The following is a 26104-nucleotide window of genomic DNA, read 5'->3' as shown; positions in this document are numbered from 1 at the left end:
GGTTGTTTCTTGCAGGGTTGAACCGCTGTTCGCTAGGGCAACCAAGCCCAGCTGCGGCTGCATACCCGCAAGCGCGCCCACCCCTACTACCGGGTTGGCGATAGGCCGAGACTGTACTGGCTGGAATGTCACCTTCTGAGGTGGAGGGGGCTGAGGCACCACATTTTTGATCGATGACTTGAGGAGCCCCCCCGTCATCTGCTGGGACCTTATGAGCCCCATGACACACTTGAAGAATCTATCTCTGCATGGCGGTGCCATCGGCGACACTGAAGGAGTATCCCTTGTTGAAGCAGTCAGATGATCCGCTGTCCTGTTCTGGGCCCCACTACTCTGTGTTCCGCAGGGCGGTGGGCATGATTGGATAGGAGGAGCACCACTGAACTTGTGCAGCAGACCATTCCACCATAGGGGTGAAATCTGGCCTTTGCAAGAAGAGGCATGGAGCAACCAGCGCTCCTTGGAGTCACTGGCTATAGGACTCTCCCGCAACCTGGGGTGCCATTTTGTCGCTCTACACCATTTTGCACGCTGAGCTTTCTTCAAGAGTGTGCAGGGAAAGAAATGTCTGGCGCAGAGCCTGAGTCCCCAGGCCCCAAAGGGCCCTCGAGCGATAGCACAGTAGGAACAAGTTACTTACCTGTAACTGTTGTTCTCCAGCATGGGTCTGGCATGGATTCACATGCTCATGAATATTCCCCGTCGTCAGGCTGGGAATCCTCGGTAAAGAAAAAACCAGTATCAGTTTCGTTTCTGATCTGTCTTTCGTAGTAGTAACCAATCACTGGTCTCTGCGTCATACTGACCACAGCCAATGACTGCCCTCTACCCAAGCCCCGCCTCTGGCAGCCATCTTCAGATTTGGAAGCACGTGAAGTGGCAGTATGACCAAGTGAAGAGCCGCAGAGGGGTAGGCGGGAGGGTTCGCATGTGAATCCATGCCAGACCCATGCTGGAGAACAACAGTTACAGGTAAGTAACTTGTTCCTTCTCCAGCATGGGGTCTGGCATGGATTCACATGCTCATGAATAAAGAATACATAGCAGTACCCACATGCACAACCACGGGAGGTGGCAAAGGCTCAACATTAAGCATCACATCAAACTCAACATTAAGCAATCTTACCTCCTCACCAGGCTCACCTCAGGCGAACAGGTTGCGCAGGACTGCTTGGCCGACCCTGGACTCCTCCCTGGAATCCCGATCGACGCAGTAGAATTTCGTGAAGGTGTGCGTCGACCTCCACGTAGCAGCCCTGCAAATGTCCAGCAGGGGCACACCAGATAGGAACGCCGTGGTAGCTGCGATCGCTCTGGTGGAATGTGCTCTCGGACGGCCAGGCAGCGGTCGGTTTGCCAACCGGTGACAGTACATGATACAGCCGGAGAGCCATCTGGAAATGGAAGCCTTCGAGAGAGCCTTCCCCTGATTGACAGGTCCAAAGTTCACAAAGAGTTGTGACGTCTTCCGAAAACACTTTGTGCGATCCACGTAGAACTTCAGCGCTCTAGCCACATCCAGCGAGTGCAAAGTCCTCTCAGCCGGCGACGAAGGCGACGGGAAAAACACAGGCAACACCAAGGGTTCGTTGAGATGGAAGTCCGACGGCACCTTGGGCATGAAGGAGGGGTGCGTCCTGAGCACCACCCTCGTGTTGTGAAAAGTCAAGTACGGGGCCTTGCAGGAAAGGGCCTGGATCTCTCCCACCCGTCGTGCGGAGGTGATGGCCACAAGAAACGCTGTTTTCCACGACAGGAACTTCAACGGGGCCGAGTGCAGAGGCTCGAACGGAGGTCCCATGAGCTTGGTCAGCACCACGTTGAGCTCCCACGCCGGGGCCGGAGCCTTCACCGGCGGGAACGATCTGAACAGTCCCTTCATGAACTCTTTCACCAGACGATGAGACCACAAGGACGTCCGCCCCATGGTTCTAGTGTATCGGGAGATCGCAGCAAGATGAATCTTGATGGACGCGTGTGCCAGTCCAGCTTTGGCCAGCGTCAACAGGTAAGGCAGTACCTGGGGAGCCGTAATCCGGTTAATCTTCTGTGCGTGGCACCAGACAGAGAACCTCTTCCATTTGTGTCCGTAGCATTTAAGAGTCGAGGACGCCCTGGCCTTTGCAAGAACCTCTCTGCAGTCGGCCGGTATGTCGTATCCTCCAAACTCTAGCGCTGCAGGAGCCAGGCCTGCAAGTTCAGCGACTTCGGGTCGTGGTGGAGGATGGCGCCACCTTCCCTGGAGAGCAGATCCGCGTCCACTGGCAGCTTGATTGACGGGGACGCTGACAAGTCCAGAAGGTCCGGGGACCATATCTGCCTCGGCCACGCAGGTGCGACGAGGATCATCCTGCACCGTGACCTCTTGAGCTGGTTGATGAGCCGGATCAGTAGTGGCAATGGAGGGAACGCGTATAGGAACAGGCCCGCCCAGGGGAAAGAGAAAGCATCGCCCATGCTCCTCGGCTGGGGAAACCTGCTGGCGAACCTCCGGCACTTGGAGTTCGTCGCCGTCGCGAACAGGTCGATCTGGGGTGTGCCCCACCGTCGGAAGAGGCGATCCACTAGATCCTGCCGTAGTTCCCACTCGTGGCACGAGCGCAGCTCCCTGCTGAGTGAGTCGGCGATGGTGTTTTTTATCCCTGCCAGATGAAACGGCACCAGAAACATCCTTTGGGCGGGCGACGGCCCAATGCCACAGGTCCTGCGCCTCCTTGGACAGTGCTGGGGACCTGGTTCCGCCCTGTTTCCTGATGTAAAACATGGTGGTGGTGTTGTCGGTGAAGATCCTCACCACCTTGCCCTTGAGGGACGGAAGGAAGGACCTGAGGGCCCAGAACACTGCACGGAGCTCCAGGACGTTGATATGGAGGGACTTCTCCGTCGGGAGCCAAAGGCCTCTCGCGTGCAGATTTTCGGTGTGCGCTCCTCACCCTTCCAGGGAGGCATCCGTGGTCACTGTCGCCTGGTGGTCTGGGGTCTGGAAGTCCATGCCCGCCGTCAGGTGCGCGCGGGTGCCCCACCACCGGATCGCTTGGCGGAAACTCTCGTCGAGTGTGATCCTCTCCTCGAAGCCGCCCGTCGTTTGGATCCAGCGCGCGTCCAGGAACTCCTGCAACGGGCGCATCCGGAGCCTGCACATGGGAATGAGGTAGATGCAAGAAGACATCATTCCGAGGAGGGACTTGATGGACCTCACCTTGGCCGCGTCGGAAACCAACATCCGCTGTACCTTGCCCAGGATGGACCTGGTCCTTTCCTCCGACGGGGAGGCCAGAAGGGACACTGTCGAGCTTCGCTCCCAGAAACAGTGCTTTTTGCGCGGGTACCAGGTGGGACTTGGCGTAGTTCACGGAGAATCCCAGGTCCGTGAGAAGTTGGACGGTCCTTGCCGTGTGCTCCACGGCGAGCTCCCTCGTCTTGGCTCGGATGAGCCAGTCGTCCAGGTAGGGGTAGACGTGGATCCCCTCTCGGCGCAGCTGCGCCGCCACTGGTGCAAGGCACTTGGTGAATACCCTGGGTGCCGACCGTAGACCGAAGGGAAGGGCTCTGAACTGGTAGTGACGCCCTTGGACCACGAACCTGAGGAATTTTCGGTGCCCCTTTAGGATGGGAATATGGAAGTAGGCATCCTCCAAATCCAACGACGACAGTAAGTCGCCCTCCTCCAGCTGACCCAGGACGTGCTGGAGGGTGACCATCCGGAACTTCTGAGCCTTGATGAATTTGTTCAGCCGTCGTAGGTCTAGGATGGGGCGCCATCCTCCAGTCTTCTTCTTCACGAGGAAGTATCTTGAGTAAACTCCGGAGCCCCGAAGCCTCCTTGGGACGAGTTCGATGGCGCCCTTCCTTAGCATCGCCCTTACCTCCCGGAGAAGCTGAGGGACGTGAAGCTCTTTCCTGGCCTCAGGGGGGACGCGCGGGCACCTTCTTTGAAACTCGAGCGCGTGGCCCTGGGCTAGGGCGTCCAGCACCCAAAGGTCGGTGGAGATGGACTCCCACACGCTGACGAAGCTCGCCAGCCGGCCTCCCACCGGGGTGCTTCGGTGGGGGCCCGACCCCACGGCCGGTTCAATCCTGCTTAGACGAGGCTTTGCCGCCTTGACCTCCTTGGCGACGACCGCGGGGTCCGCCTGACTTGCCTCGTCCCCTGTAAGCTTCTTGAGACGACGGTAGGTGGAAAATCCGCCGCCGGAACCTTTGGAGGCGCCCTTGCCTCCGCCGCTCCGAAAGGGCGGCCGCCGTTGCTGGAGAACCCCGAGAGCCCGGGCTGTCTCCGTGTCCGCTTTAATGGCTTGAAGGGAATCGTCTACTGTTTTCCCAAACAGGTTGTTCCCATCGAACGGCATGTCCAGGACTCTGGTCTGTACGTCTTGACGGAAGTCAGTAGCCTTGAGCCATCCACGCCGCCTAAGGCACACGCCGTTGCCCAACTGGCGAAATCCCGTGTCGGCGATGTCCGTCACAATAGTGATGGCGTGGTCCGACGCCACCTCACCTTCCTGCAAGATCTCCAGGGCATCCGCCCTCTTGTCGTCCGGTAGGAAGTCCAGCAGGGGAGCCAGCTTGTACCACAGCTCCCTGTCGTACCGGGCTACGATAGCCAAGGCGTTAGCCGCCTTAATCGTCGTCGCTGCAGACGAGATGACCCTGCGCCCCATCGTGTCCAATTTCTTTCCCTCGCCGTCCGGCGGGGAAGTCGACGTGGAGGCCGCAACCCCCCCCCCCCCGCTTTCTTCCTGGCCGCCGCGGAGACGACAGAGTCCGGGGTAGGCTGCGCCCGGAGGCACAAGGGGGCCGCGTCCGGGACCCGGTACTTCTTCTCGTACCGGTCTCTTCTAGCCGGCGTCGTGGATGGGTTCTTGAGGAGGGCGAGGCCCTCATCCCAAATATCGTCCAGTAGAGGTACCGCGAGGACCGTCTTCCTCTTGGCCTCGCGCCGCTGATAAAGGAAACCTTCCTTCTTCTTCTCCTCAGGGCAGAGCTGGAAGAGCTCGGATGCCCTGGCGATCATGGAGTGAAAAGATCCAATCTCGTCGGGCGGGGAAGCCCGGGTGGGAGGAGACGACGGCAGATCCTCGTCGTACACCTCGTCGTCCGTACCCGTTGCGGCCGTGTCAGTCCCCGTATCATCCCCTCGAGTCGTGGACGGGGAGGAGGGCTGAACGGGGCGCGACGGCTGAAAAGGAGGTGGAGGGTGAATCCTTCTTTTCTTAGGAGGGGGGCTGCCCGAAGGGCCTGGTTCCGGGTCCCCCGACGGGAGTGGTTCCTCCACTGGTAACGGCAGTCTCGTCCTTATCTCTGAGCATAAGGACTGTATAGCCAACAAAATGGCCGCCGAGTTATCTTGCGGCACTGGCAGAGGGGAATCCGACGGGCGGTCAGGGGCCCAGTCGGTACCCTCGACGATGTCGTCGTCTCCTGCGTCGGGATCCCTCCCGACGGGCTGGTCTTCTTCCACGCCAACGCCGTGGCTTAAGACCTCGATCAGTTCTTCCTCAGAGGTTGAGGCCGAATCCACGGCGACCTCCTGCCCCCCCCTTTTTCTTCTCCGTCGGAGGTTTCACGGGGGTCCTGTCGATGGGCATAAAAGAGGACTCCCTCCGCGGTGGCAGGGAGACTCTGAGCCCCCGAGGTCGCCACCACCGGCGTAGCCTCCACAGGCTGAGCCAGGGCCGCCGCGACTGTCTCGATAGAGGCCTTGGCCGGATGGATTAAGGCTTTCACCACCCTTGGTGCGCTCACCGCCTTCTCCTTGAGGGGGGGGGGACACCGCCTCGCTCCCCCTCTGCCTTTGAGCTCGACCGGGGCCTCTCCAGGAGCTTTGCCGGGTGCTCGGCCTTCCTCTTACCCGACCCAGAGCGTTGGCTCGTGGTTGATGGTGCCGGGGAGGGTGCGCCCTGCCTGGTGCCCGTAGAGCCCGACCGTTCGGCGCTCCCGGTGCCAGCGGACTCGCGGTGCTTGGCCTTATGTTGGACCCCCGTCGCCGGGGCGTCCTCAAAGGTCTTAGAAGACCGCTCGGATTTCTTCTTCTCGCCGGACGGGCTCTTCCCTTCCAGCCAGTTGGCGAGACGTTGATGGCGGTCCTTCATGGTCCGCTCCGACATGTTGCTGCAAAACGCACAGTCCTTCTCCACGTGCGTCTTGTCTTCATGTAGGCAGTAAAGACAAAAGGAGTGTTCGTCTTCCTTAAAGACATTCTGCAGCTGGCATCCAGGGCAGACTCTGAACAGCTTTCCGGGCGTCGAGCTTCCCTTCTCCTGGGCCATGACCGAGATGGGCCTGAGAAACTTCTGGAGTCCTCCAAAAGCGTAGCTCGACGAATCTTCACCCTTGAGGGGCGTAGAACAATCCGACACGGGTCCCCGTTGATCGGATGGAGAGTCGGTGGAGCTTGAGGCTCTTTTGACCGAAAAAAACGAAGTTTTTGAGAATAACGTGAAAAAATAGCACTAACGCTCGAGAGCAATAGCACGAGGATCCCAACACATGAACGTGCGGTAAAAATCTGAAGATGGCTGCCAGAGGCGGGGCTTAGGTAGAGGGCAGTCATTGGCTGTGGTCAGTATGACGCAGAGACCAGTGATTGGTTACTACTACGAAAGACAGATCAGAAACGAAACTGATACTGGTTTTTTCTTTACCGAGGATTCCCAGCCTGACGACGGGGAATATTCATGAGCATGTGAATCCATGCCAGACCCCATGCTGGAGAACTGTTTACGACCAAAGGGAGATCCCTGTAGGCTTGCTGCCCTCGGACTAGTGCCCGTTAGTTGGTGTACGTGAAGGTGTCCCCATCAGGCCTAGGCCCGGTACTGGAACACTTGTGCCCCTCAGGACGAGTCCCGGTGCCAAAGTGTTTCCGCCCTTCAGTCGATGTCTCAGGAGGACCCGAACGGCCTTCGGTCCAGGGACGGGTAGCTCTGGGAGCCTCGAGACCCCGACAGATCCTAGGGTCCTTAGAACCCCTACCGCTCTGAGGATTCCCCAGGAAGGAATCCCCCTTAATGGGTGCTTTATTACAAAGTTTTACACCTACCTTGTCCAACTTGCTTCTGTGTTGCACGAAGTCCTTCAGATGGTCTGGAGGGGAAGCCGCAAAGATCTCCCTCCACGAGCCAACCGATTCTTCAACGAGCGTGGAACGTTGCAGTCTTCCCACTGATGGCTCGTGCCTAAACACTGGAGGCAAAGCAAATGCGGGTCTGATGTGGGAAAACAACTCTCACAGGAGGAACACCTGCTAAAGCCTGACAGTGCTGACATGCGCCGGGACAGACGAGGCACCGGAGGCCGTACGGGATAGAAAAATAGCCTGGAAAAAGCCAAAAAATAGCCACAAACTCACACAAACTTGTAAGAAGAAGGTACGATCCAGTCAGCATGGAAAAGGGGACTGAGGTCAGGCTCCAGAGGGCGGGGCTATGAGGGTGCGGTCACACCCATAGCCAGGCCTTAAATTTATAGGAGAGAAATGCACTTTTTTGAAGGGGAAAATGGTTCTGGTCCTTTCCCTAGAGAGGGACATCCATACAGTATGGAGGAAAGGGGAGGGGAAGTTGGAGTATAATGTGTGTTGCAAAGAGTACTTTTAATTTTTCTTAGGTTGTTTCGATTCATTTTTTCTATTGAAATGAACATTATTTCTTAGAGACATGATAGAGGATAGTAACCTCATGATAAGGAGTGTGAATACTATTTATTAAATGTCTATTTACATCATTTTGTGTACTTTTTTTACTTTATCATTTGTATTTTGGGATTTGTTCTCATAATAAGAGTACTCCAATGCTCACATAAGGTTATTGTGAGACTTAATTTGTTGATTCATGTGAGGGAGGGCCAGTGGGAATATGGTTGCCAGGGGTTGCCAATATAACCTCCAATGCCTAGATCACCCTTTTTCTATTATTTTTTTAAAGAGCTGTACTACAGTGCACTGACAGCGGGCGTTCCACACAAAGAAATGAAAGGGCTGGCACACAATATTTTTTATCATTACCTTTTAAGCATTTAACGGGTTCCCATTTTTCTTAGAACATTTATCTGCAAATTTCATGCATAAACATTTTCCTTCAATGTTTCTGGTAAGCTGTTTTGGGCTCTCTTTAGAATCAAAATACACTATTCCAGAGTCAAACTGTGGAATGGGGGTTAACATCTTGATGATCATGTCCACCTCCTTTGTGTAGGAAGTAATCAGCACCATGTGTTAATCAGGATCAAATCAATCATATCCACACACTCATAATCTTAGCAAACTAAAAGATATCATTTTAGTAACATCTCAACCCTACCATGTGACATTAACAACCAATAAAATATTGTACTTTCCATGGCTCTCAAGTACGATGTTCTAGAGACAAATATGAATGCAATCAATTGGCTACCCACCTCTATGTTCCATCCACTCCTTTCACTTGCAACACTTCACTCTCGCAGTCCAACCATCTCCCCAATGCATTTCGCCTCGCTTGATTTTGCAATTTCTCTACCACTATCTAGCTCATTTCCCCCAACCCAATCACCAACACAGCTTTAAGCACAAGGTTATTATATAATCCCTCAAGGCAATACTGTTTTAACATTCTGCATTTGCTGCTGTTCTGGATTGATTTATCATATTTGTCAATTGTACAGTGCGGTTACCTTAGCCACGTTTGCACTTAAAAAAACATACAAAAATAAACAGACAACATGCAATCAATCCTTTAATAGAGGGCTTACCCACGCAGCGCAGCCACATCACCGGAATCCCTGTAAGAGGAGAGGAAATTTAAAAACGAAGGATAAAATAATAAAATATATTTTAAACCTATTTTGTTCGCTTTATACTTTTTGTACTTACTTATCTATGCAAACTTTAATTTTAAGCTGATAATTCAACTCCGGAAATTTGACCAGTAACCTGCCAATACAAGAAATAGGGGTTATTTTCGATTGCCCATTCACTTAGTGAGCTGCTGAAATGCAGACTCACAACCAACCTTAAACTATTGTGCATTATAAATAACTATTTTTTAAACAAACATTACCATCAGCCCCTTCAAGGGCCTCCTTATGGGTTATGTGGAAAAAATAAAACAAAAAGCATGACAGGATTAAACATTTTTAGTAAGCCATAAAAAACCGTCTGCTTTGACATGAAGTAAATACCTCTAGGAAAAGCAGCAGTGATGATCGAGGAGGAATTACCACATGCAGAAATTCTGCCAAGGCCCGAGTAGAGTCCTATGGAACTCCTGAACAGTGAATACCACAATCCCTGTATTAGGTGGAAAGTTTCTGCAAAATTCAGTTTGGTGGTATTAAGAACGCTAAACATTTAATGAGGCCCAAGAAGGGATCATAATAAAAGTAAGCACACAGGGGAGTGATGCTAGCCAATTAGAAGACTAGGAACATGGGTTTAGACCTACGATACAAGTCTGTGCTTCTTTTTTTGCCTCCTGCAGAACGCCCCGAATCTGCCCGTTATTTTTCTTCTCCTGGCTGTACCCGCCCCGGCCCCATTCTCCATTCTTGCATTCTTCAGTACCTCTACCATCACCTCCCTCTGCTGCCCCTCCAGCCCAACTTACTTACAGCAAATGCACCCAATCCCTTCCCTGCCCACTCTTGCATGATGCAATGTCCAACAGCAACATAGAAAAGGGACTTGCATCCTTTTCTATGTTGTATGGTGGCAGTGTTGGATTTCTTTTCCTAAGGGAACCTTAGCTTGTACCGTCATTGCGTCCCCGATTCCCATTAGGGGAAAAAAGAAGATTAACACTCAATACGGAGCCGGAGTGCTAATAGCATTGTGCTAGGGCCCACCATGGGTCGGGCTACAGGGTATTACCGGCCAAGCATGCAAGACTCCTGGGTGCTTAACGCTACTTAAACATTTTTATTTTCTACTTTTATAACATTTAATATAGCTTGCATCACCAACCTGACTTTTGTAGTGAACTGCACCCCAGTTTTGATGACTAGAGGACGATCAGGATGCATAGGCATGCAAGGCTGCCGCTCCACCACGAATGCGCTGCAAAAGGGAAACATGTATTGAGGCTCTACAAAGAGAAAGGCAAATGCGCTAGCCAGATCTCATTACAATTTTGCTCACACCGAAGCATGGGGATTTTGGAAGCGTGTCCCCAAAAACTCACAAAATAAAGATGGCAAGTGCACTTATAGAATCAGAACAGAAGTGTAGGAGAATCCCTGGACCCTCATGTCCACACCCATTGCTGCGGTTCATGTACTACGACCCAAGAGACAAGGTCTATCCCTGCTCACCACGATATGTGCTAAGAAGGATCCCTCCCAACTAAAACACTTGCAGTCCTTAAGTCAGTCATTCTGCAAAAAATGCTCTGATCTAGGAAATGCTGCGGTACTGATATACAGACATCCGGGATCATAATAGCAGATTATCATTGAGATGCAGGAGGCATTGCTTGAGCAATGCACCTGAATCGCTAGAACATTTGCAGCCCCTTGCTGGATTAACCAGCAAAATATTAATACAAATCACCCGGCCCCAGGATCTTCCTGTCTGAAAGCCTGCTGTGTAAACTAATGTGCTAACAGCCTCTTGATCATAGCATTGTAACCTCCATGGTGAAATAGGATCCACCCCTGAAATAATGAATTAAGAAAACCTGTGGATCAATGTCCAACTCCATGCAATTTTGCAAGAACAATTGCTGCAATAATCTACTAGGTCCCTGTATGTCCTGTCCACCACCCGGTTTGGGACTGGACCCATGACTGCAAGTATATGTTAAAAACAGACCCAGATACAGTGCTGGCCGATCAGTAGAATAGCATATTAAAAAAAAAACCTGGATCACTGTGACCAACACTTTTCTGAAGCACAATACTATCAAGATTCCCAGGATAATCAAATACACCCCCATACAAATTACCTATCTCTCTGTAATGTTCTTTCTGATGAATTAGTCCTTGCTCCCAAGGAAGTGCACAAATATGGAGGAAGAAGGTGAGAGACAACACCACCTACACCAGAAAGCTTTGGAGGACTGCTCTTAAAAAGGGAGTGCCTGCCCTGACATGGACACCAGGCAGCAATATTTGGAAAACATGTCCAGTGAAGCCCCCATGGCCAGGTGTGCTCCACTGCACATGTTTGCCACTTGACCAAGCAGCTGTTCGACATACGTCCAAAGCAAGGAGCCTCCCTCTGCAGGGCAGAGGTGGCCGCCACACCTCTAGTGGAATGAGCCCAGAGACCTTCAGGCACATCTAGCATTCCGAGATGCAGAGGATGAGCTATCTGGACAGGGTCTGTTTGGTCACAGTCTTGTCTGCACAAGCACCGGCATAATCTACAATGTGCTGGTTACCTTTTCCTGAGGTCTCTCATCCGAGACGCATGATAGCAGAGAGCATGCAGTGGGTTCAGCCAAAGGAATCACTCCACTGTTTTATAGGTATAAGTCGAAGGGAAGAAATCACAGAATGATGGATCGAGAGATGAAAATCTGACAGATCCTTGGCCAGGAAACATAGCCTCACTATCAAACTCCCCTTCTCTTTGGAGAACACAAAGGAATGGGGTTTAAGAGAACAGGCCTGGAGCCCACTATGCAGTCCAACGGAAGCTATAGCCACCTGGAAGATTATCCTGAGGCCGAACAGGAACACAGGGGCTCAAACAGAGCACTCATAAGGAAAGTTAAAATGCTAAATTCAACTCTGATGCAGGGACAAAAGTGGCATGGAAGAAACTGGTTACCCAAAGCTCTTGAAAACTGCATAACAGTGGGGATTATTAAGGAAGAGCCTTGTTCATAGATTCTCTTAAAGCCTGAAATGGCAGCCAGGCACCCGTTTACAGTGCCAATCCTAAGACCTGCCTAAGCACAAACATCTAGAACAGAGGCAAGAGTCCAGAACTCTCTTCCAACAGCAAGCCAAAAACTTGCATCACCTGCAAGTGTTAATTGACTTAGTGGACAGCCACTGAGTGGAAAAGAGCACATCTAGGACACCAGACAAGTCTAAATCATTATACATCAGCCTCCCAAGCAGCTAAGCATGAAGGTTCAGGATGCAGAGCATTGGATGGAGCAGAACAGCTTGCGCTTCTGGTCACACTGCAATCGAAGAGCTCTACTTGATCAGTCTCTCAAAAAGCAATGCTCTCCTCCAAAACTTCGCAGCAGCGGCTCCACTAATGGAACGCCAAAGCCGGTCTCCTCAGAGCATTTTCTACAACATTTTCTTTCCCAGATAGATGGGTAGTCAGATATGTCGTTCTCCAGAGTACTAACCAGTCAGACTGCTAAGCTGCAAAAGACCCCACGCCGCACAGTTTGCTGAGGCAGCGCATATCATGGTGTTGCCAAGCACACTTTTGCCTTGCACAGAGGTGAGGAGGGCAAATAAGAAGAGCCTGATCACTCGCAGCTCCAGTAAAATATGTGCTCCCGAGCTTCTATTCAAAGCCAGAGTCTGTTTACCATAAGATCCAAAAGGTGTTCTCCCCAGTCTTGCCGAAACAACGCTCCTCTAAGCAAGTTCTCTCACAGGGTACACCACAACAGATATCTGGACACATTGTCAAAGACCTAAAAACGGTCTGTCATGTAGCCATGGAACTGAATCCACTGACATCTAAGTACCCAGTGGTGCAATCTTGGATGCAACCAGGCTTCCAGCTCCACCAGAATGTAGGAGGCCATGAGGCCCAGGTAAAATCAGAAAGGTGGAGGCTGTCACTAGCTTCTGGGAATGGAAAACATGCACCATCCTAAAGATGTTTACCACCCAATCCTACAGAAGGAAAGCACTGCCCGGGGGTTGTGGCCCACAACAGCTCTGACGAACTTGAGGGACTGGGGCGGTGAATGTGGGACTTCTTGAAGTTCAGGGACAAGCCCAATCTGTGCAAAAGACTGCATGTGCAGTACAAATGATCCAACACCTGGTCCGGGTTACAAGCTGGAATTGGCTAATCGTCCAAGTAGGGGAAGACATGAATCGCCTCCCTCCTCAGATGAGCCACAACCAGTGCCAACTGTTTGGCGAAGATAAATCCAGGGTGCCGAGGTGTGACTGAACGGGAGGACTCTGAACTCGTTATGGGCATGGCCAACCATGAACCGAAGATACATCCTGTGCTGGGGATGTGCTGGAACATGGAAGGCATCCTGAAGATCCAGCGACAACAACCAGTCTTGCAGCTCGAGGGTTAAGAGGACCTGGGTCAGGGTAACCATCTTAACTTGTCCAATGCCCTGGTACACTTATATGAGCAACAGATCCAAGATGGGACACAGGCACAAGTCATTTCCAAAACAAGAAAGTAAAGGGAATACCAACCAAAACCTCGATGCAAATGAGGAACCAGCTTGATGGTGCCCCTGCTATGAAGCGGAGAGACCTCCTTCAACAGGGGAGGCATGGGAGGCAAAGAAGAACTGGAAGGGTGTTTGGGTGAGTGATTGGTGGAACGGGAGGCAGACCCAGAGTTACAACTTGAAGGGTCCAAGCGTCAGTGGTAGTGAGAAGCCACACCCATACATATAAGGACAACCTCTCTTCCACCAGAGTTGAATGGACAAACTCCAAGTCATGGTGGTTTAGTGCCAGGTACAGTGGGGATAGCCAAGGTGGAAAAACCTACTCTGTTTGCCGGCCTCGACTCTGGAGGGAAGGACAACGCTGCTGCTGGTAGCCAGAGAGCACCTGACCCCGCCACAGTGGGCAAACAAGTTGAATGTGAATAAGCACAACTCCTCCAAGCAGACGATGGATGTGGGACTGCAAGACCCAAGGTTTTAGCTGTGGCCGGAAGCTTGACACTTCTGAAAGGACTCTTCATGTGCCCCAAAGACATGGTTACCATGAAAGGGCATACCCAAACAAAATTTGAGACAAGACATCAGGAGAGTATTTGGCATATTCCGAGTGCCTGCTCAGGACTGGACCTGTGCCCATAGCAAGAGCCACACATTCAGCCGTATCAAAGCTCTATTGCAATATCTGACAGGCAGCATCTCTTCCATTACCCACAAGATTGGTGAAAGCTTCCGTCATCTCTTCAGTCGGCAGGTTCTCAGCCGCACCGGAGACGACACTCCAAGGAGCAAAAATATACTTGCCAAGGGTGCAAGTAGCATTCACAGCCCACAAGGCCAGGCTACCAGACGCCAAAGGTTTGGTCCCATGGCATCCGGCTTCTTGTTCTCCCAGTTAGGGGGCAAAGAAGAAAACAATGCAATCTTTAAGACTGTCGTCACAGCCACCACCACCATGCTTTCTGATGATGGATACATGGCGAGTAAGGTTGGATCCCAGGGAGCTAAGAGTGGTTTCTTAGCAAAGTCCCAATCTACCACATTGGCCGAGGCTGGTTTCTCCCTGGCCAACAACAGGGGATCTGCAACTGCCAGACAAAGCGCAACAGGGTCTCCCTTGGAGGACCCTCATCCAAAGCATCTGTTAGGTCTTATTAGACCTTATGTGGAATAGAAGCAGACAATCCCAATAGCTCCACCACCTTTGCAACCATCTTCTGGGAGAAAATGTGAGGGTTACCGGGCACTGGCAGGATCTCCAAATCCAAGCGGGCGTCCAAGCTGCTGGCCACATGAAGATCCACAGGCAAATTAGCCAGACAACTTCCTCACAGTAGAACTCCTCAAGGAAGTCATTTGCCTCCTAGGAATACATTGGTTGGCAACCAAAAGGGATAGCATCTCTTCACTCATCGAAGAGTTCAGACAGCTTAACAAAGTACTATCCTCTCAAAACAGGAACGCATGAGAGATCTCCAGTGCTAACCCTTAGAACGGCGTTGCAGTGAGAGGCTGGGGCATCAATGGCAGAGCTGCTCAGCACCGGAGTGTAGCCAAGCCCCTGGCAGAGACTGAACCGAGCCACCAGGCATGCAGTATTGGTCCAGAGGGGTTCCGGTTTCGCAAAACGCAATGGGGCCTAGAGGACGGCATGTATGCCAAAGGCGCAGTCACCAGGTCCTTTGTCAAAGATGTCCACTATATGCTACTTGACTTTATCCCATTGTTCTGGAGTAGAGAACTTTGCGGGGAACAATATCTGGGTCAGTGGCAAGTCCTCAGAGTTGCCTCTTGAGTGAGAGTGAGGATTGCTGGCTGGAAGAGGAAGAACGATGCCCCGAAATGTCACTGGAGCATGGAACCTCTTCCAATGCTTCTTCTTGTCCATTCCTCTGAAGGCTCCTTGAGCACGGTCTTCTTGATCTCCCGGTTGGGAGACTTTTTGAAGGGGCTCTAGTACCATCCTTGTGGTAGAACGTGAAGAGTATAGCAGCATGCTTCCAGACAGCCTCCGGATTAATCAAATGGCAGGAACCGCAATCCACCAGGTCATGGTCCTCTCCCAGGCAGAAAAAAGACAAGTCCTGTGGGCATCAGACAGTCATTTGACTCCTGCAGTCCATGCAGGGCTTGATAATAAAGGCCAGAGGGTTAGGCACAACGCAGTAAATTGTTAGTAGAGGTAGGTGACATTCCAGAAGCACAGGGAGTGTGCAGAACAAAGGAAGGCAGGTCATGGGGCATGACAGCACTACATATGACAAATATTACATACCTGTAATCATCTTTCTGATGCTTGTTTCTGCTTAGATTCACATGCTTTGCATAGGCCGAAATCTAGTGGTTGGTGCTGAGTATTGCATGTCTTGCTTTCGACGATCGAAAAGGGACTTCGAGAGGGCATGTTTGTGATACTATCCCTAGTGTGACCTGCACTGTGCCCATGGTCCTCTACGCGTCGGGTCCCCAGATTGGTTTGTTTCTGACATATGGGTGCATGAAGTGTATGCGCGAGTACAGGAAGGTAAGGCACTGTGTACGTTGTAGGTTTATGTAGCTTCAACTACAAGAGGGGAGGATTGGTGTGGTCATGTGAATCTAAGCAGATAGAAGCATCAGAAAGACGATCACAGGTATGTAATGTTTGTTTTCTGAGACTTGTATATCTGCTTAGAATCACTTGATTTACATAGACTTGGGAGCAGTTCCTGGAGAAGGAGGTGGGTTGTTAGAATGTACAGAGGCAAAAATATGTCTTAATACCGCCTGACCCACCTGAGAATGACTTTTCATGAGTCAACGCAGTAATGTGTAATGTTATGTGAATTGAACTCCATGTAGCTGCCTTGCAAATAGCCTACAATGGTACATTTGCAATTAATGCTACATTAGCCCTGGTACCTCGAGCTGAGTGTGCTCTTGGCGTGAATGTTAAAGTTCTTTTGGACAAAGAATATCAAAAATGGATGCAATTTATAATCCAACCTGGAAATGACTGTTTTAGACACAGGATTCCCCTCTCTCCCGGCAGCTAGTGAGACAAAGAATTGATCTGTGTTTCTTATTGGCTTGGTCTCGTCTAGATAGTACATTACTCACCTCTTGACATCCAGCGTATGGAGGTCTTTCTGCCGAGTTTTGTGGGCTCTGGAAGAACACTGGCAGTTCTATAAACTGATTGACATGAAATTTGGAAATACATTTAAGTGAGAATCTTGGATGTGTTCTTTACACTACCTTGTCTTTATTAAAGGTTATAAATGGGTCTTGAACTGAGAGTGCTTGCAGTTCACTGGCCCTCCTTATTGAAGTGATGGCTATTAGAAAAGCAGTTTTATAGGCAAGATGTTTAAGGATAGCTTTATGCATCAGTTCAAAAGGGTGCCTCATGAGCTTTGTAAGAATGGCATTTAAATACCACCCTGGGAGTGGAGTTGAAATTGGGTGATACAGTCTTGACTTCCTCCATGAAGGTTTTAACCACGGGAACCCTCCACCAAGAAACTTTGCTTTGTGAGGTTGTGTATGCTGAAAGTGCAGCTAGATGGACCTTGAGAGAGTTGAACACTAACCCTGAATCTAAAATAATATAGCAGGTAGTGTAATATGTTAGAAGGTGAACAGTCAATGGGGTTGACATGATTTGTTTTGCACCACAAGGCGAAGAGTTTCCACTTGTTGAAATAAAAATGTCGTGCCTTCGTTTTCCCTGCCTACTTCAAGATGTCATCTTTGAGGTAAGTTTAGGTGTCCAAACTCTAGGACCTCAGGAGCAAAGCAGCCAAGTTCAGTGTTTGAGGTGGTAGATGGAGAGTTGTTCCCTGATGTTGGGATAACATGTTGTATGAGCTCAGCAGCTTAAATGGAGGGCAAACTGACAACTTGAGAAGGTGTGCGAACCATGTTTGATGTGCACACGTTGGGGCGATTTGGATCCCTCTAAGATGTTCCTGGTGTAACTTGTGGATTAGTTTGTTCAGTAGTGGTGTTGGGAGAAAATCGTACACAAATTTCCCTGACCGACTGAACCACTGTTCGTTCCCCTTGTACTCTATCTGGGCTTACTTGGATGTGCAATCGTGGCATTTTTCATTCTCTTGTGTTGCAAAGAGATCTATCTTTGGATGCCCAGTCTTTAAAGACGTTGTCTAGAATGTCTGAGTGTAACTCCCATTTGTGCGCTGACTGGAGCTGCAAGTTTCTGCTGATCACATCTGCTAGACATTTGTGTTCCCCTGGAACAGGTTGCAACAGAAGGAAGATGTTCTTGGTGATTAACCAATTCCAAATTCTTTGAGCTAGTTTGGACAGACTATGCGAGTGTGTCTCGCTTTGCTTGTTTATTTAAAACATGGCTGCTGTGCCGTCTGTGTGGAATAAAACAGTCTTCCCTGCTTGTTGGTGTTGAAAGGTGTGTAGGGCCTTGAACAGTAATTCTAGAAGGTTGATATTCTTTCTTGACATTTGATTGTGCCCACATGCTGTGCGCTGTGTGACGTAGGTAATGTGCTCCGCCACCCTGAAAGTGATGCGTCTGTTAGAGTGGCTTCCACTGAAGGGTTGAGAAAGGCTTTGCCCTTTAACATGTTTTGTTCTGACCACCACTGCAAAGCTTGAAATCGACCACTGGATAGTCCGAGTGACTGTTTGCTTGAAACCATTGTTTCGCCAGCCAATCCTGTATTGGACGCATGCGCAACCTTGCGTGTGGTAGCAGAAAGATGCAAGAAGCCATCATTTTGAGATGATGCATTGACTTTCGAACAGTTATCGGACAACTGGCTACATAATGAGGAACTTGGAATGAACATGTTTTGGACCCTCTCTTTGGAGGGGAAAGTCTAGAGATCTTGTGTCTGAATTATTGCACCCAGGAATTGTTTTACTGGGCTGTGAACAATACTGGACTCTCTCAATGAATGAAAACCCCAATTGAAACAGAAGGTTGATTGTGTCCTGCCGACACATTTGTGGTGTGTCTCCTGTTATGAGACAGCTATCTAGATAAGGGTATACTGGGACGGATTGCCACCACTGCCAGTATTTTGGTGAACACCCACGTGCTGAGGCTATACCGAAGGGTAGCAGTTTGAACTGGTAGTGAGTGGACCCTACTTTGAAACGCAAGTACTTTCGGTGTGCTGGCAACATTGAAATATGAAAGCATGCATCCATCATATCCAGTGTTGCCACGTAGTACCCCTTTTGTAGGAGAGGGGTTACTTCTTGCAGGGTTGTCATATGGAATGTTTGCAGTTTGACATATGTGTTTGCAAGTCTGACACAGGGTGCATAGTTAAGTCCTTCTTTGGTACAAGGAAATATACGGAATAAATACCCTTGCTTACCTCGTGTAGAGGAATCAGCTCTAGATCTCTTCTTTTTCTAGAAGGGACCATTTCTGCTTTGAGTATAGACTGGTGCTCCTGTAGCACCCTTCTGAAATTTGTAGAATGGTGGCGCAGTCTTTACAAAAATTCAATCCAATAATGCTTGGACACGGTTGACGGCACCCACTGGTCTGTTGTGATCCCCCTCCCATGCGTGGGTGAATTGAGAAATGCGACCCCCCTACTGGGGAAATATGGGGGGAAACGGAAGTGTCACTGCTTGGACAAGGTTGTGGAGCCTCCAGCAGCTGCACTTCTACCTCGACCCTTTCCTCGTCTAACAGCTCTTTGAAAGGAGCAGTGAAAGGGAGCTGTTTGTGTATGAGAAGAGTACTAATGGCAGGAAGTAGTAGGTTGGCTGAAATTTGTTTGCAATTCTTGGATAACCTTGGCTTTTAAAGGAGCGTCGGGTATTAAAAGAACCCCATTGCACGTAAGGTTTATTAGAGATTTGGCCAATTGTTTTAAGAGTTTTTCAGCTCTTTTTTGGCATTCTCTAGGCATCGTCAATGGCTTTGTCGAATAAAACAGCGCTTTTTATGGGCATGTTAATTAAAGTGGCTTGGGTCTCCGGCTTGAAGCCTGAATTTCGCAGCCAACAATGGCGTTTTAATAATGTGGCTTCTGCAAGTATTCTGCCTGCCATATCAGCGGTATCTAATTAATTTGCAATTATATTGCTGGCCAGCCGCTTTCCCTCCGACACTGTTGTATTTGACACCGCAAGGTTTAGGAACAGAATCAAATTGTTCTTGAACAATATCCCATTGGACTCTATTATAGCTTGCAAGCAGCGTGGTATTGTTATCTCTCCAAGTTTGGTATGGAGCTTAAGTAGCTACCTTTTTCCCTAATGCATACAGCTTTTTACTCTCCTGGTCTGGGGGAGCTTCAACTGTCGACAAAGGGATACCAACCCTCTTCCGTGTTGTAGTAACAACCAGGGAATCTGGTTTCAAGTGTCTACTGATGTACAATGGGTCTGTAGCTGCTGGTTTAAATGCTTTTTCAATTAGTGGATTAACTGCTCTAGTAAGAGAAGGAGTTGTTAAAGGTGGCAGAATCTGTTTGTTTATGGACTGCAACAATGGAATAAATTGCCCCAGAGGCATTTTCTCGTTAAGTATATCATCTACGAAGTTTGTGTTCCACAGACACGCACATTTAAATTTCAATATGGTCTGTTGCTTTTTTTGAGGAGATCGTTGAAAAGTATTTGATCATCTGTGGGATAGTTTGCCACCGTTGCATCTTGGACATCGGGTGATTGAAGATAATAATCATCTGGGTCGTCATCTGGGTAATAATTTGGGTCTTCGTACATTGTACCGTGATCATCAGTAACATTAATACCACTATGTGAAGGGGTTTCAGATACTCTCTCTGTTCTTGAAGTTTTTGCTGGGGGTTCATCCTCCCCCATGGAAACATACTTTTGTTTAATGAGGTAACGTTTAAGAGAATCCAAAAAGGAAGATACTTTGTCCATTGCTTCCTCGAAACGCTGTTAGTCCAAGTACCTGTTCTTGCAATTTCACGCAAAGGGAACACTATTGCCTCTGGATTTACAGTATATACGCATATTTACGTAATGCTTCAAATAAAGTTTATGTGGTCCTGGTGTATTCTGTGGCGTGGGAGACACTGTCGCTTTCAACAGTTGTCTTGACATGCCTGAACTACTCTACGATGGTTTTGGCGCCTGCTTTGTTCGGGCGTACAAGTATCCAAATTAAGATTGGATAAGCAGGAGCTAAAAGCAGCTCCTGGGTATCTAGCATTAATCAGTGACCAGGAGCTATCACTGGGGAACAAAGAGCTAGAACAAAGCATTTTCTAAATCAATTTTCCACATCGAGATGCAAACTTATCATTTTGACTATTGTTTAAAAACTCTTGTGCTTTAAATGTCATATAGATGTGTCCTGACTTTTATTTATAGTTAATTCACACGCGTGTTTGTTCGGCATCGGTTTGGCTGGGGAGCCAAAAGTAGCTCATGGTAGCTGATAGTATAAAGCCAACCAGGCTCTTCTAGGCTAGATGCAGGCGCTAAATAGCTCCCAGTTCCCTTCAATTTTGAACCTTGTGCGTATGCGAAACTGTAATCGTTGAGGTTTTAGGCACGGTAACCAGTATTCTCAGCGTCCTTTTACTTTTAGAGTCATGCGTCGAAAAGCGAGGTTGTAGGCGCAGCGGACATCGGACACGTCGAGCCAGTATCACTGGGAGTGCTTTTTGTTACCACGTGGCCAACGTTCTACGTCTTCGTCAAGGTGTGGCTGCAGGTTATGGGTTTATGACGTTTGCATGCACCCCAGTGTTTGTGAGTGCCTAAGTCACCAGGTGTTGTATACACAGCAGAGCACAAGGTCCGCCCTACAGAGCTGGGGACAGGCACATGCAAGTCTGATAACTCCTGCACCATGTCTTCAGCGTCACAAAAGGCGCCATAAATGCCGTGTTCTTCCACCAATTCATCAGCACCGGAGGGGGAATCAGACAATGCTTCAGCCTGCATGGCGTAGGCCGCCCACTGCTTACTGACTCTTTCCTTTGAAGTCTTTGGACGCAAGACCTTACACGTACAACAGTGCTTTTCGGAATGTCTTGGGGCAGACAGTGATTACGCACGTTGTGTGTCCTATAACAGGAATTTCCTATTACAGGAAGGACAAAACTTAAAAGGTGCGCTTGCTATAATTGAAAAAAGGGCAGCTAGGCAATAAGTAAACGAGAGTGCGAGTAGAGACATTGGGCCTCATTACGAGATTCATGGTAATGGAAAAACGATGTTGGTAAGGGAATACCAGCACTGCATACCGATCCGGCCTATTAGGAGTCGACAACCCGGTCTCAGCGCCACCGCTGAGACCGTGCACCCCCGTGCCGGCATGCGTGCAGGCACATGGCCCTTCGGACCGGCAATACCGGGATGCCGCTAACAGGAGGACATCACAAGTCATGCAGACATGCAACTACCGGCATCACGAAGGCGGTAATAAGGGATACCGGCATCGCAAATCACCCGCTAACAGCAATGTGCAGTGTTCCCAACTGCCAAAGGTGCACACAATCAGCACAGGTGGAGGCAATGGAGTCTGGCCCAGCACAAAATGAGCACATCCACAAACCACACCCCTTTCCACACCAAAATGTGTTGCTATGTTGGGGCTGGAGGACATGCTTGCACTGTTACACCGGCAACAACAACAACATGCACCACAGAGGCGACGCAGGAGGAGAACGAGGGTGAGACAGGCCCAGCAAGTCCCATCAGTGCAGCCACTGGTACCATGCAGGCAGCCTCCAATCCGTCGCATCAGAGCCAGTCCATTCAACCTAACCCCACAGCAGATCCACACCCTGTACCGCCTGGACTGGGACACCAGCACTGTGGACATGATACACGACGACATTGTCAGCCTGATTGAAATACGCACCGCCATCCCCCCTCTACTGAAGGTAGTGTCTGTGCTCCACTTACTGGCCACAGGCACCTACCAGCACACAGTGGGGCAGATGCATGGCATATCACAACCTTTTTTTCACGCATGCTGAACCAAGTGCTGGATGCCCTCCTGAAGCACTCAAGCGACTACATATCCCTACCACGGACTGCCCAGGAGATCTTTGACACTAAAGTCGGCTTCCATGCACTGGCAGGCATGCCAAACTATCAGTGCCCTCGACTGCACCCATGTGGAATTAGTGGTCCCACATGCCATGGAGGTGGCGTACCGCAATCGTAAGCTATACCACTCCATCAATGTGCAGATGGTATGTGACTCCAGCAAGTTCATCACACGCTGTTGTGCCCGATATGCCGGATCAACTCATGACTCAATGGTCCTATGGAACTCCACGCTACCACGCTACATGGAGCGACATGCAGGACGATGTGCCTGGCTGCTTGGTAGGTTGCATGACAGGCACATGGCAGTGTAATTGGTGGAGGGGGGGAGATGCACACACCACCCGGGTGTGATTGGGGTGGTGACTGCACAATGTCCATACTGCAAAACACTGTGCCCCATAGCATCCCAAACTGAACACGACACCCAAACCTCATAGAAATGATGGAAGCTGCACACCAATGACAATATGCCTGAGTTGCAACCAGCCTACATCTCACAACACGTCCACTGCACATCATCAGACCTTACCATCTGTAACACAATGCAGCAACATGCTACGAGTATGCACAATGTAAATGACCGCAGCAAAACAACACAGGACATGCATCCATGAGAGCACACAAATCAATCCCACCAAGGGAATACACAGCTTGCCACTGGCCCAGCACCACAGTAGCGCTGCATGCCACCATGCGAATAATAAGTGCTGAATGAGAAATCATGATGAGACTTGTGCCAATGCTGCTAGTGAAAAAAAAAAAAAAAAAAAAATCATACCAATCCCTACACATCACATTAATGATAGCAAATACAGCCGTAGGCATCCACAGTGCATGAACACCAGCAAGGAAGTGGACACCCTGCATCATCTGGACGACACAACCCACAACTGTAGACCATGGGACAGCACACATTGTGGCAAGTTAAAATGTGTGCATACATCCAGGGACATGTGCATGTGAACAACAAATCTCTGCAGGCATGCGAGTGATAAGTACAGGTGTCATTTTAGGAATTGACTTACACATACCTTATGTTGCACACATGCAGGTGATGCTGGCTATCCCTTGAAGCCGTGGATCCTCACCCCTGTCCGGAACCCACAGAACAGGCACGAAGAGGACTACAATTGTGCCCATACCTGTACCCGTGTGGAGATCGAGCAGACCTTTGGCCTGTTGAAGGAACGGTTTTGCTGACTCAGTAGGTCAGGTGGGGCTCCCCCGTACAGGCATGAGAAGGGGGCCAAGATCATCATGGCATGTGCCATGCTGCACAACATGTGCATCCGACGGAACGTGCCTCTGCCCCCTGACATTGAACAGCAACCACCAGGTGAGGATGAACAAGAAGCATGGGTTGCACATCATCCATGTAGTGATGCACAGGAGGGACGTGCTGTGCGCCAGTCTGTGATAGGCCAATATTTCTAAGACACATGGAGGCAGAGGGTGCCATGGATGTGGGACTCAGAGCACTGGGTGTGGGGGTACATGGACACTGCACTGTAAACCAATAAAGCACACATATACAATAAGCAATGTCCAGTGATTTTGTGGTACACAACAGGTGTATTAAACAGGAAATATGAACAAAGTGCTCTGACTCACACACACACCCCCTTTCCCCTCCCCCCACAATTCCCCACAACTCCCCACACACCCCCTCTCACTCCCCCCACAACTCCCCCACACATGGTGTGCAATGGTATGCTACATGAGTCTGCATAAGTGTGCACATGCAGGCTGACCCTGCTACTTCTGTCCTCTGTCAGACTCCGGGGGCGGCATGTCGGGGCGTCGCATGGTGCGCACAGACCTGCGCAGGGGGCTTGTCTCGGTGGAGCTGGACGAGGACCCTGTGGCCGCATGCTCTACTGTCAGGGCAGGACGCTGAGCCTCCAAGGCATCAGCAATCCTGGCAAGGACCTGCCTCACTGCCGACAGCTACTCACAGATGCGTACGGTGCTAGACTCAATGGCCCCTTTCATGGCCGCAGTGTTCTCAGGGGCCTCCTTCTTTGTCAGGTCACCATCTGAGACATACTGTTTTACAAGCCCTGTCAGCTGCTGCTGCCGCCGCCCCTCCATTTGTGCCATTCTCAACTCCCCGTCCCGGACCCCTGTGGAGGTGGATGGGACATCTGTCAAGGGGCAAAATTCAGGTGGGTCCTCTGTTGGGCTCCAGGCCTCTGGTACTGCCTCTCCTCCAGACTGGTCGAGCATGGTGCCATTGGGGGTGCTCATTGGGGTGTGCTGGGTGTGTCTACAACTTCCCTGGAGAGGTTGTCGTCCTCAGGGACGCATACCTCGCCTTGGGACTGTTCTTCATCGCCACTCTGGGGCGCTGTGGCAGCTGCCTCCCCTACAGAGCTGTTTGCAGCAGACAGGGTGCAATCTGCAATTGGCTCAACTGCAGTGGATTCCACCGGTGTCGGCACTGTTGGTATTGCGGCTGTCCTTTGCCACCCCTGTGCCTTGCCATCCTGTGTCGCCTTTGCCTTCGGTGGCTGGTGTGGCTTGCCTGTGTCCTTAGACGTGGAAGGCCTGTTGCTGTCTTCCCTGCCCCTGGCCCTCTTTGATGGTGCCGTGGCCTGTGCAGCAGAGTCCTGTGCATCGCTGTCGGTATCTGAGCCTGTGGGGGACCGAAAGAGGGACGGCATCAGTGATGGTTGTACATGCATCATGCATACAATGGTATTAGTGCCGTTGTACACATTTGATGATTTGCTGTCTTACAGTTGTGGCATACAGGTTTCTTGCTACATGGAGAGGTTATTCAGGCATACGTCTGGTTCACACATGTGTAAGGTGGTGTATGCTGTGTGACATGCCTTTGTGTTGTGGACTGCGTGCAGTGGGACACATGCCGTTTCTCTGTTTGTGGGGTGTGTCTCAGTTATGGCATTGGCATGCTGCATGCATGTGAATGTGACGGTGCTGGGGACAGCATCTAGGCAGGGATGTGTCCATGTGTGTGTGATGGCCCATGCATTGGCTCATGTCACTGTCACATTGGTGGCCCATCATCATACTTTGCATTCCAGTGGTTTGTGTGGACACTCACCTCTATCTGCCGATGAGGGCTCCACGTTCCATATCTCCCACTTCCACTATGGCCTCCATTCCAATGATGCCGGCACAGGTTTCTTCCCATCGGGTGAGTTTTATGGGGGAGTTCGACCCGCCGCCAGTAGCCAGACCCTGGCTCCGATTAGCTGATAAGATATTGCGCACACGGAGGCGCAGGTCATCCCAACTTCTTTTTACATCCTTTACGGTGCGGGGGTGGTGCCAACCGCACTGACCTTCTGGGCCACTAGCACCCATACTTCTTTCTTTTTCAGCTGTGCAGCTCTCCTGAGGTCTGATGCAAAGACCACATCTCCATTCTCTGCCAGAGGGTCGGCCAGCATGTTTAATTCGTCCTCAGAGAATCACTCCTTTCGCTGGCGGGATGCTCCTTTAATGGCCTTTGGCATTGTGCTGGAGGTCTAGGTGCAGATGAGGCTGGTGGTGTGAGGCTCCAGGTCCTGTATCTCGAGGACTGCAATGGATTGTGTTTAAGATAGCCGCCGTGCCATTTCCCGTTCTGGCGCAATGACGTAACTTCCGGTTCCGGTATTGCTGGTGCCCATTATTTAGGGGTGGACGAAGGCAGAGAAGGTGTCAGCGCTTTCCATGATGCCGCTAACGGGGGTTTTGGGGTCATTTACGGCATGCCGGTACTGACGATACCGGCATGCCGCTACGCGCGTGCA

At 50.4% G+C, this 26104-nt stretch overlaps 1 protein-coding gene across 5 annotated transcripts in view; it reads right to left on the bottom strand.

Annotated features, from left to right (window-relative positions):
- The window catches only part of STAT3 (signal transducer and activator of transcription 3), a 609635-nt gene that overhangs the window by 335136 nt on the left and 248395 nt on the right, over window positions 1-26104 (bottom strand). For all 5 annotated transcript variants that reach the window (XM_069634450.1, XM_069634449.1, XM_069634453.1 and 2 more), the window contains exons 10-12: window positions 9941-10033; window positions 8852-8911; window positions 8731-8760 (exon numbers count right to left, since the gene is read on the bottom strand). In XM_069634450.1, the coding sequence (XP_069490551.1) occupies window positions 8731-8760; window positions 8852-8911; window positions 9941-10033 (183 nt within the window). The remainder of the gene's footprint in view (window positions 1-8730; window positions 8761-8851; window positions 8912-9940; window positions 10034-26104) is intronic.

Source organism: Ambystoma mexicanum, chromosome 13 (genome assembly GCF_040938575.1).
Source record: "Ambystoma mexicanum isolate Mex_15411 chromosome 13, UKY_AmexF1_1, whole genome shotgun sequence".
Classification (NCBI taxonomy): domain Eukaryota; kingdom Metazoa; phylum Chordata; class Amphibia; order Caudata; family Ambystomatidae; genus Ambystoma; species Ambystoma mexicanum.
The sequence above is the reverse complement of the archived record's forward strand: the minus strand, read 5'-3'. Positions and strand labels throughout refer to the sequence as shown.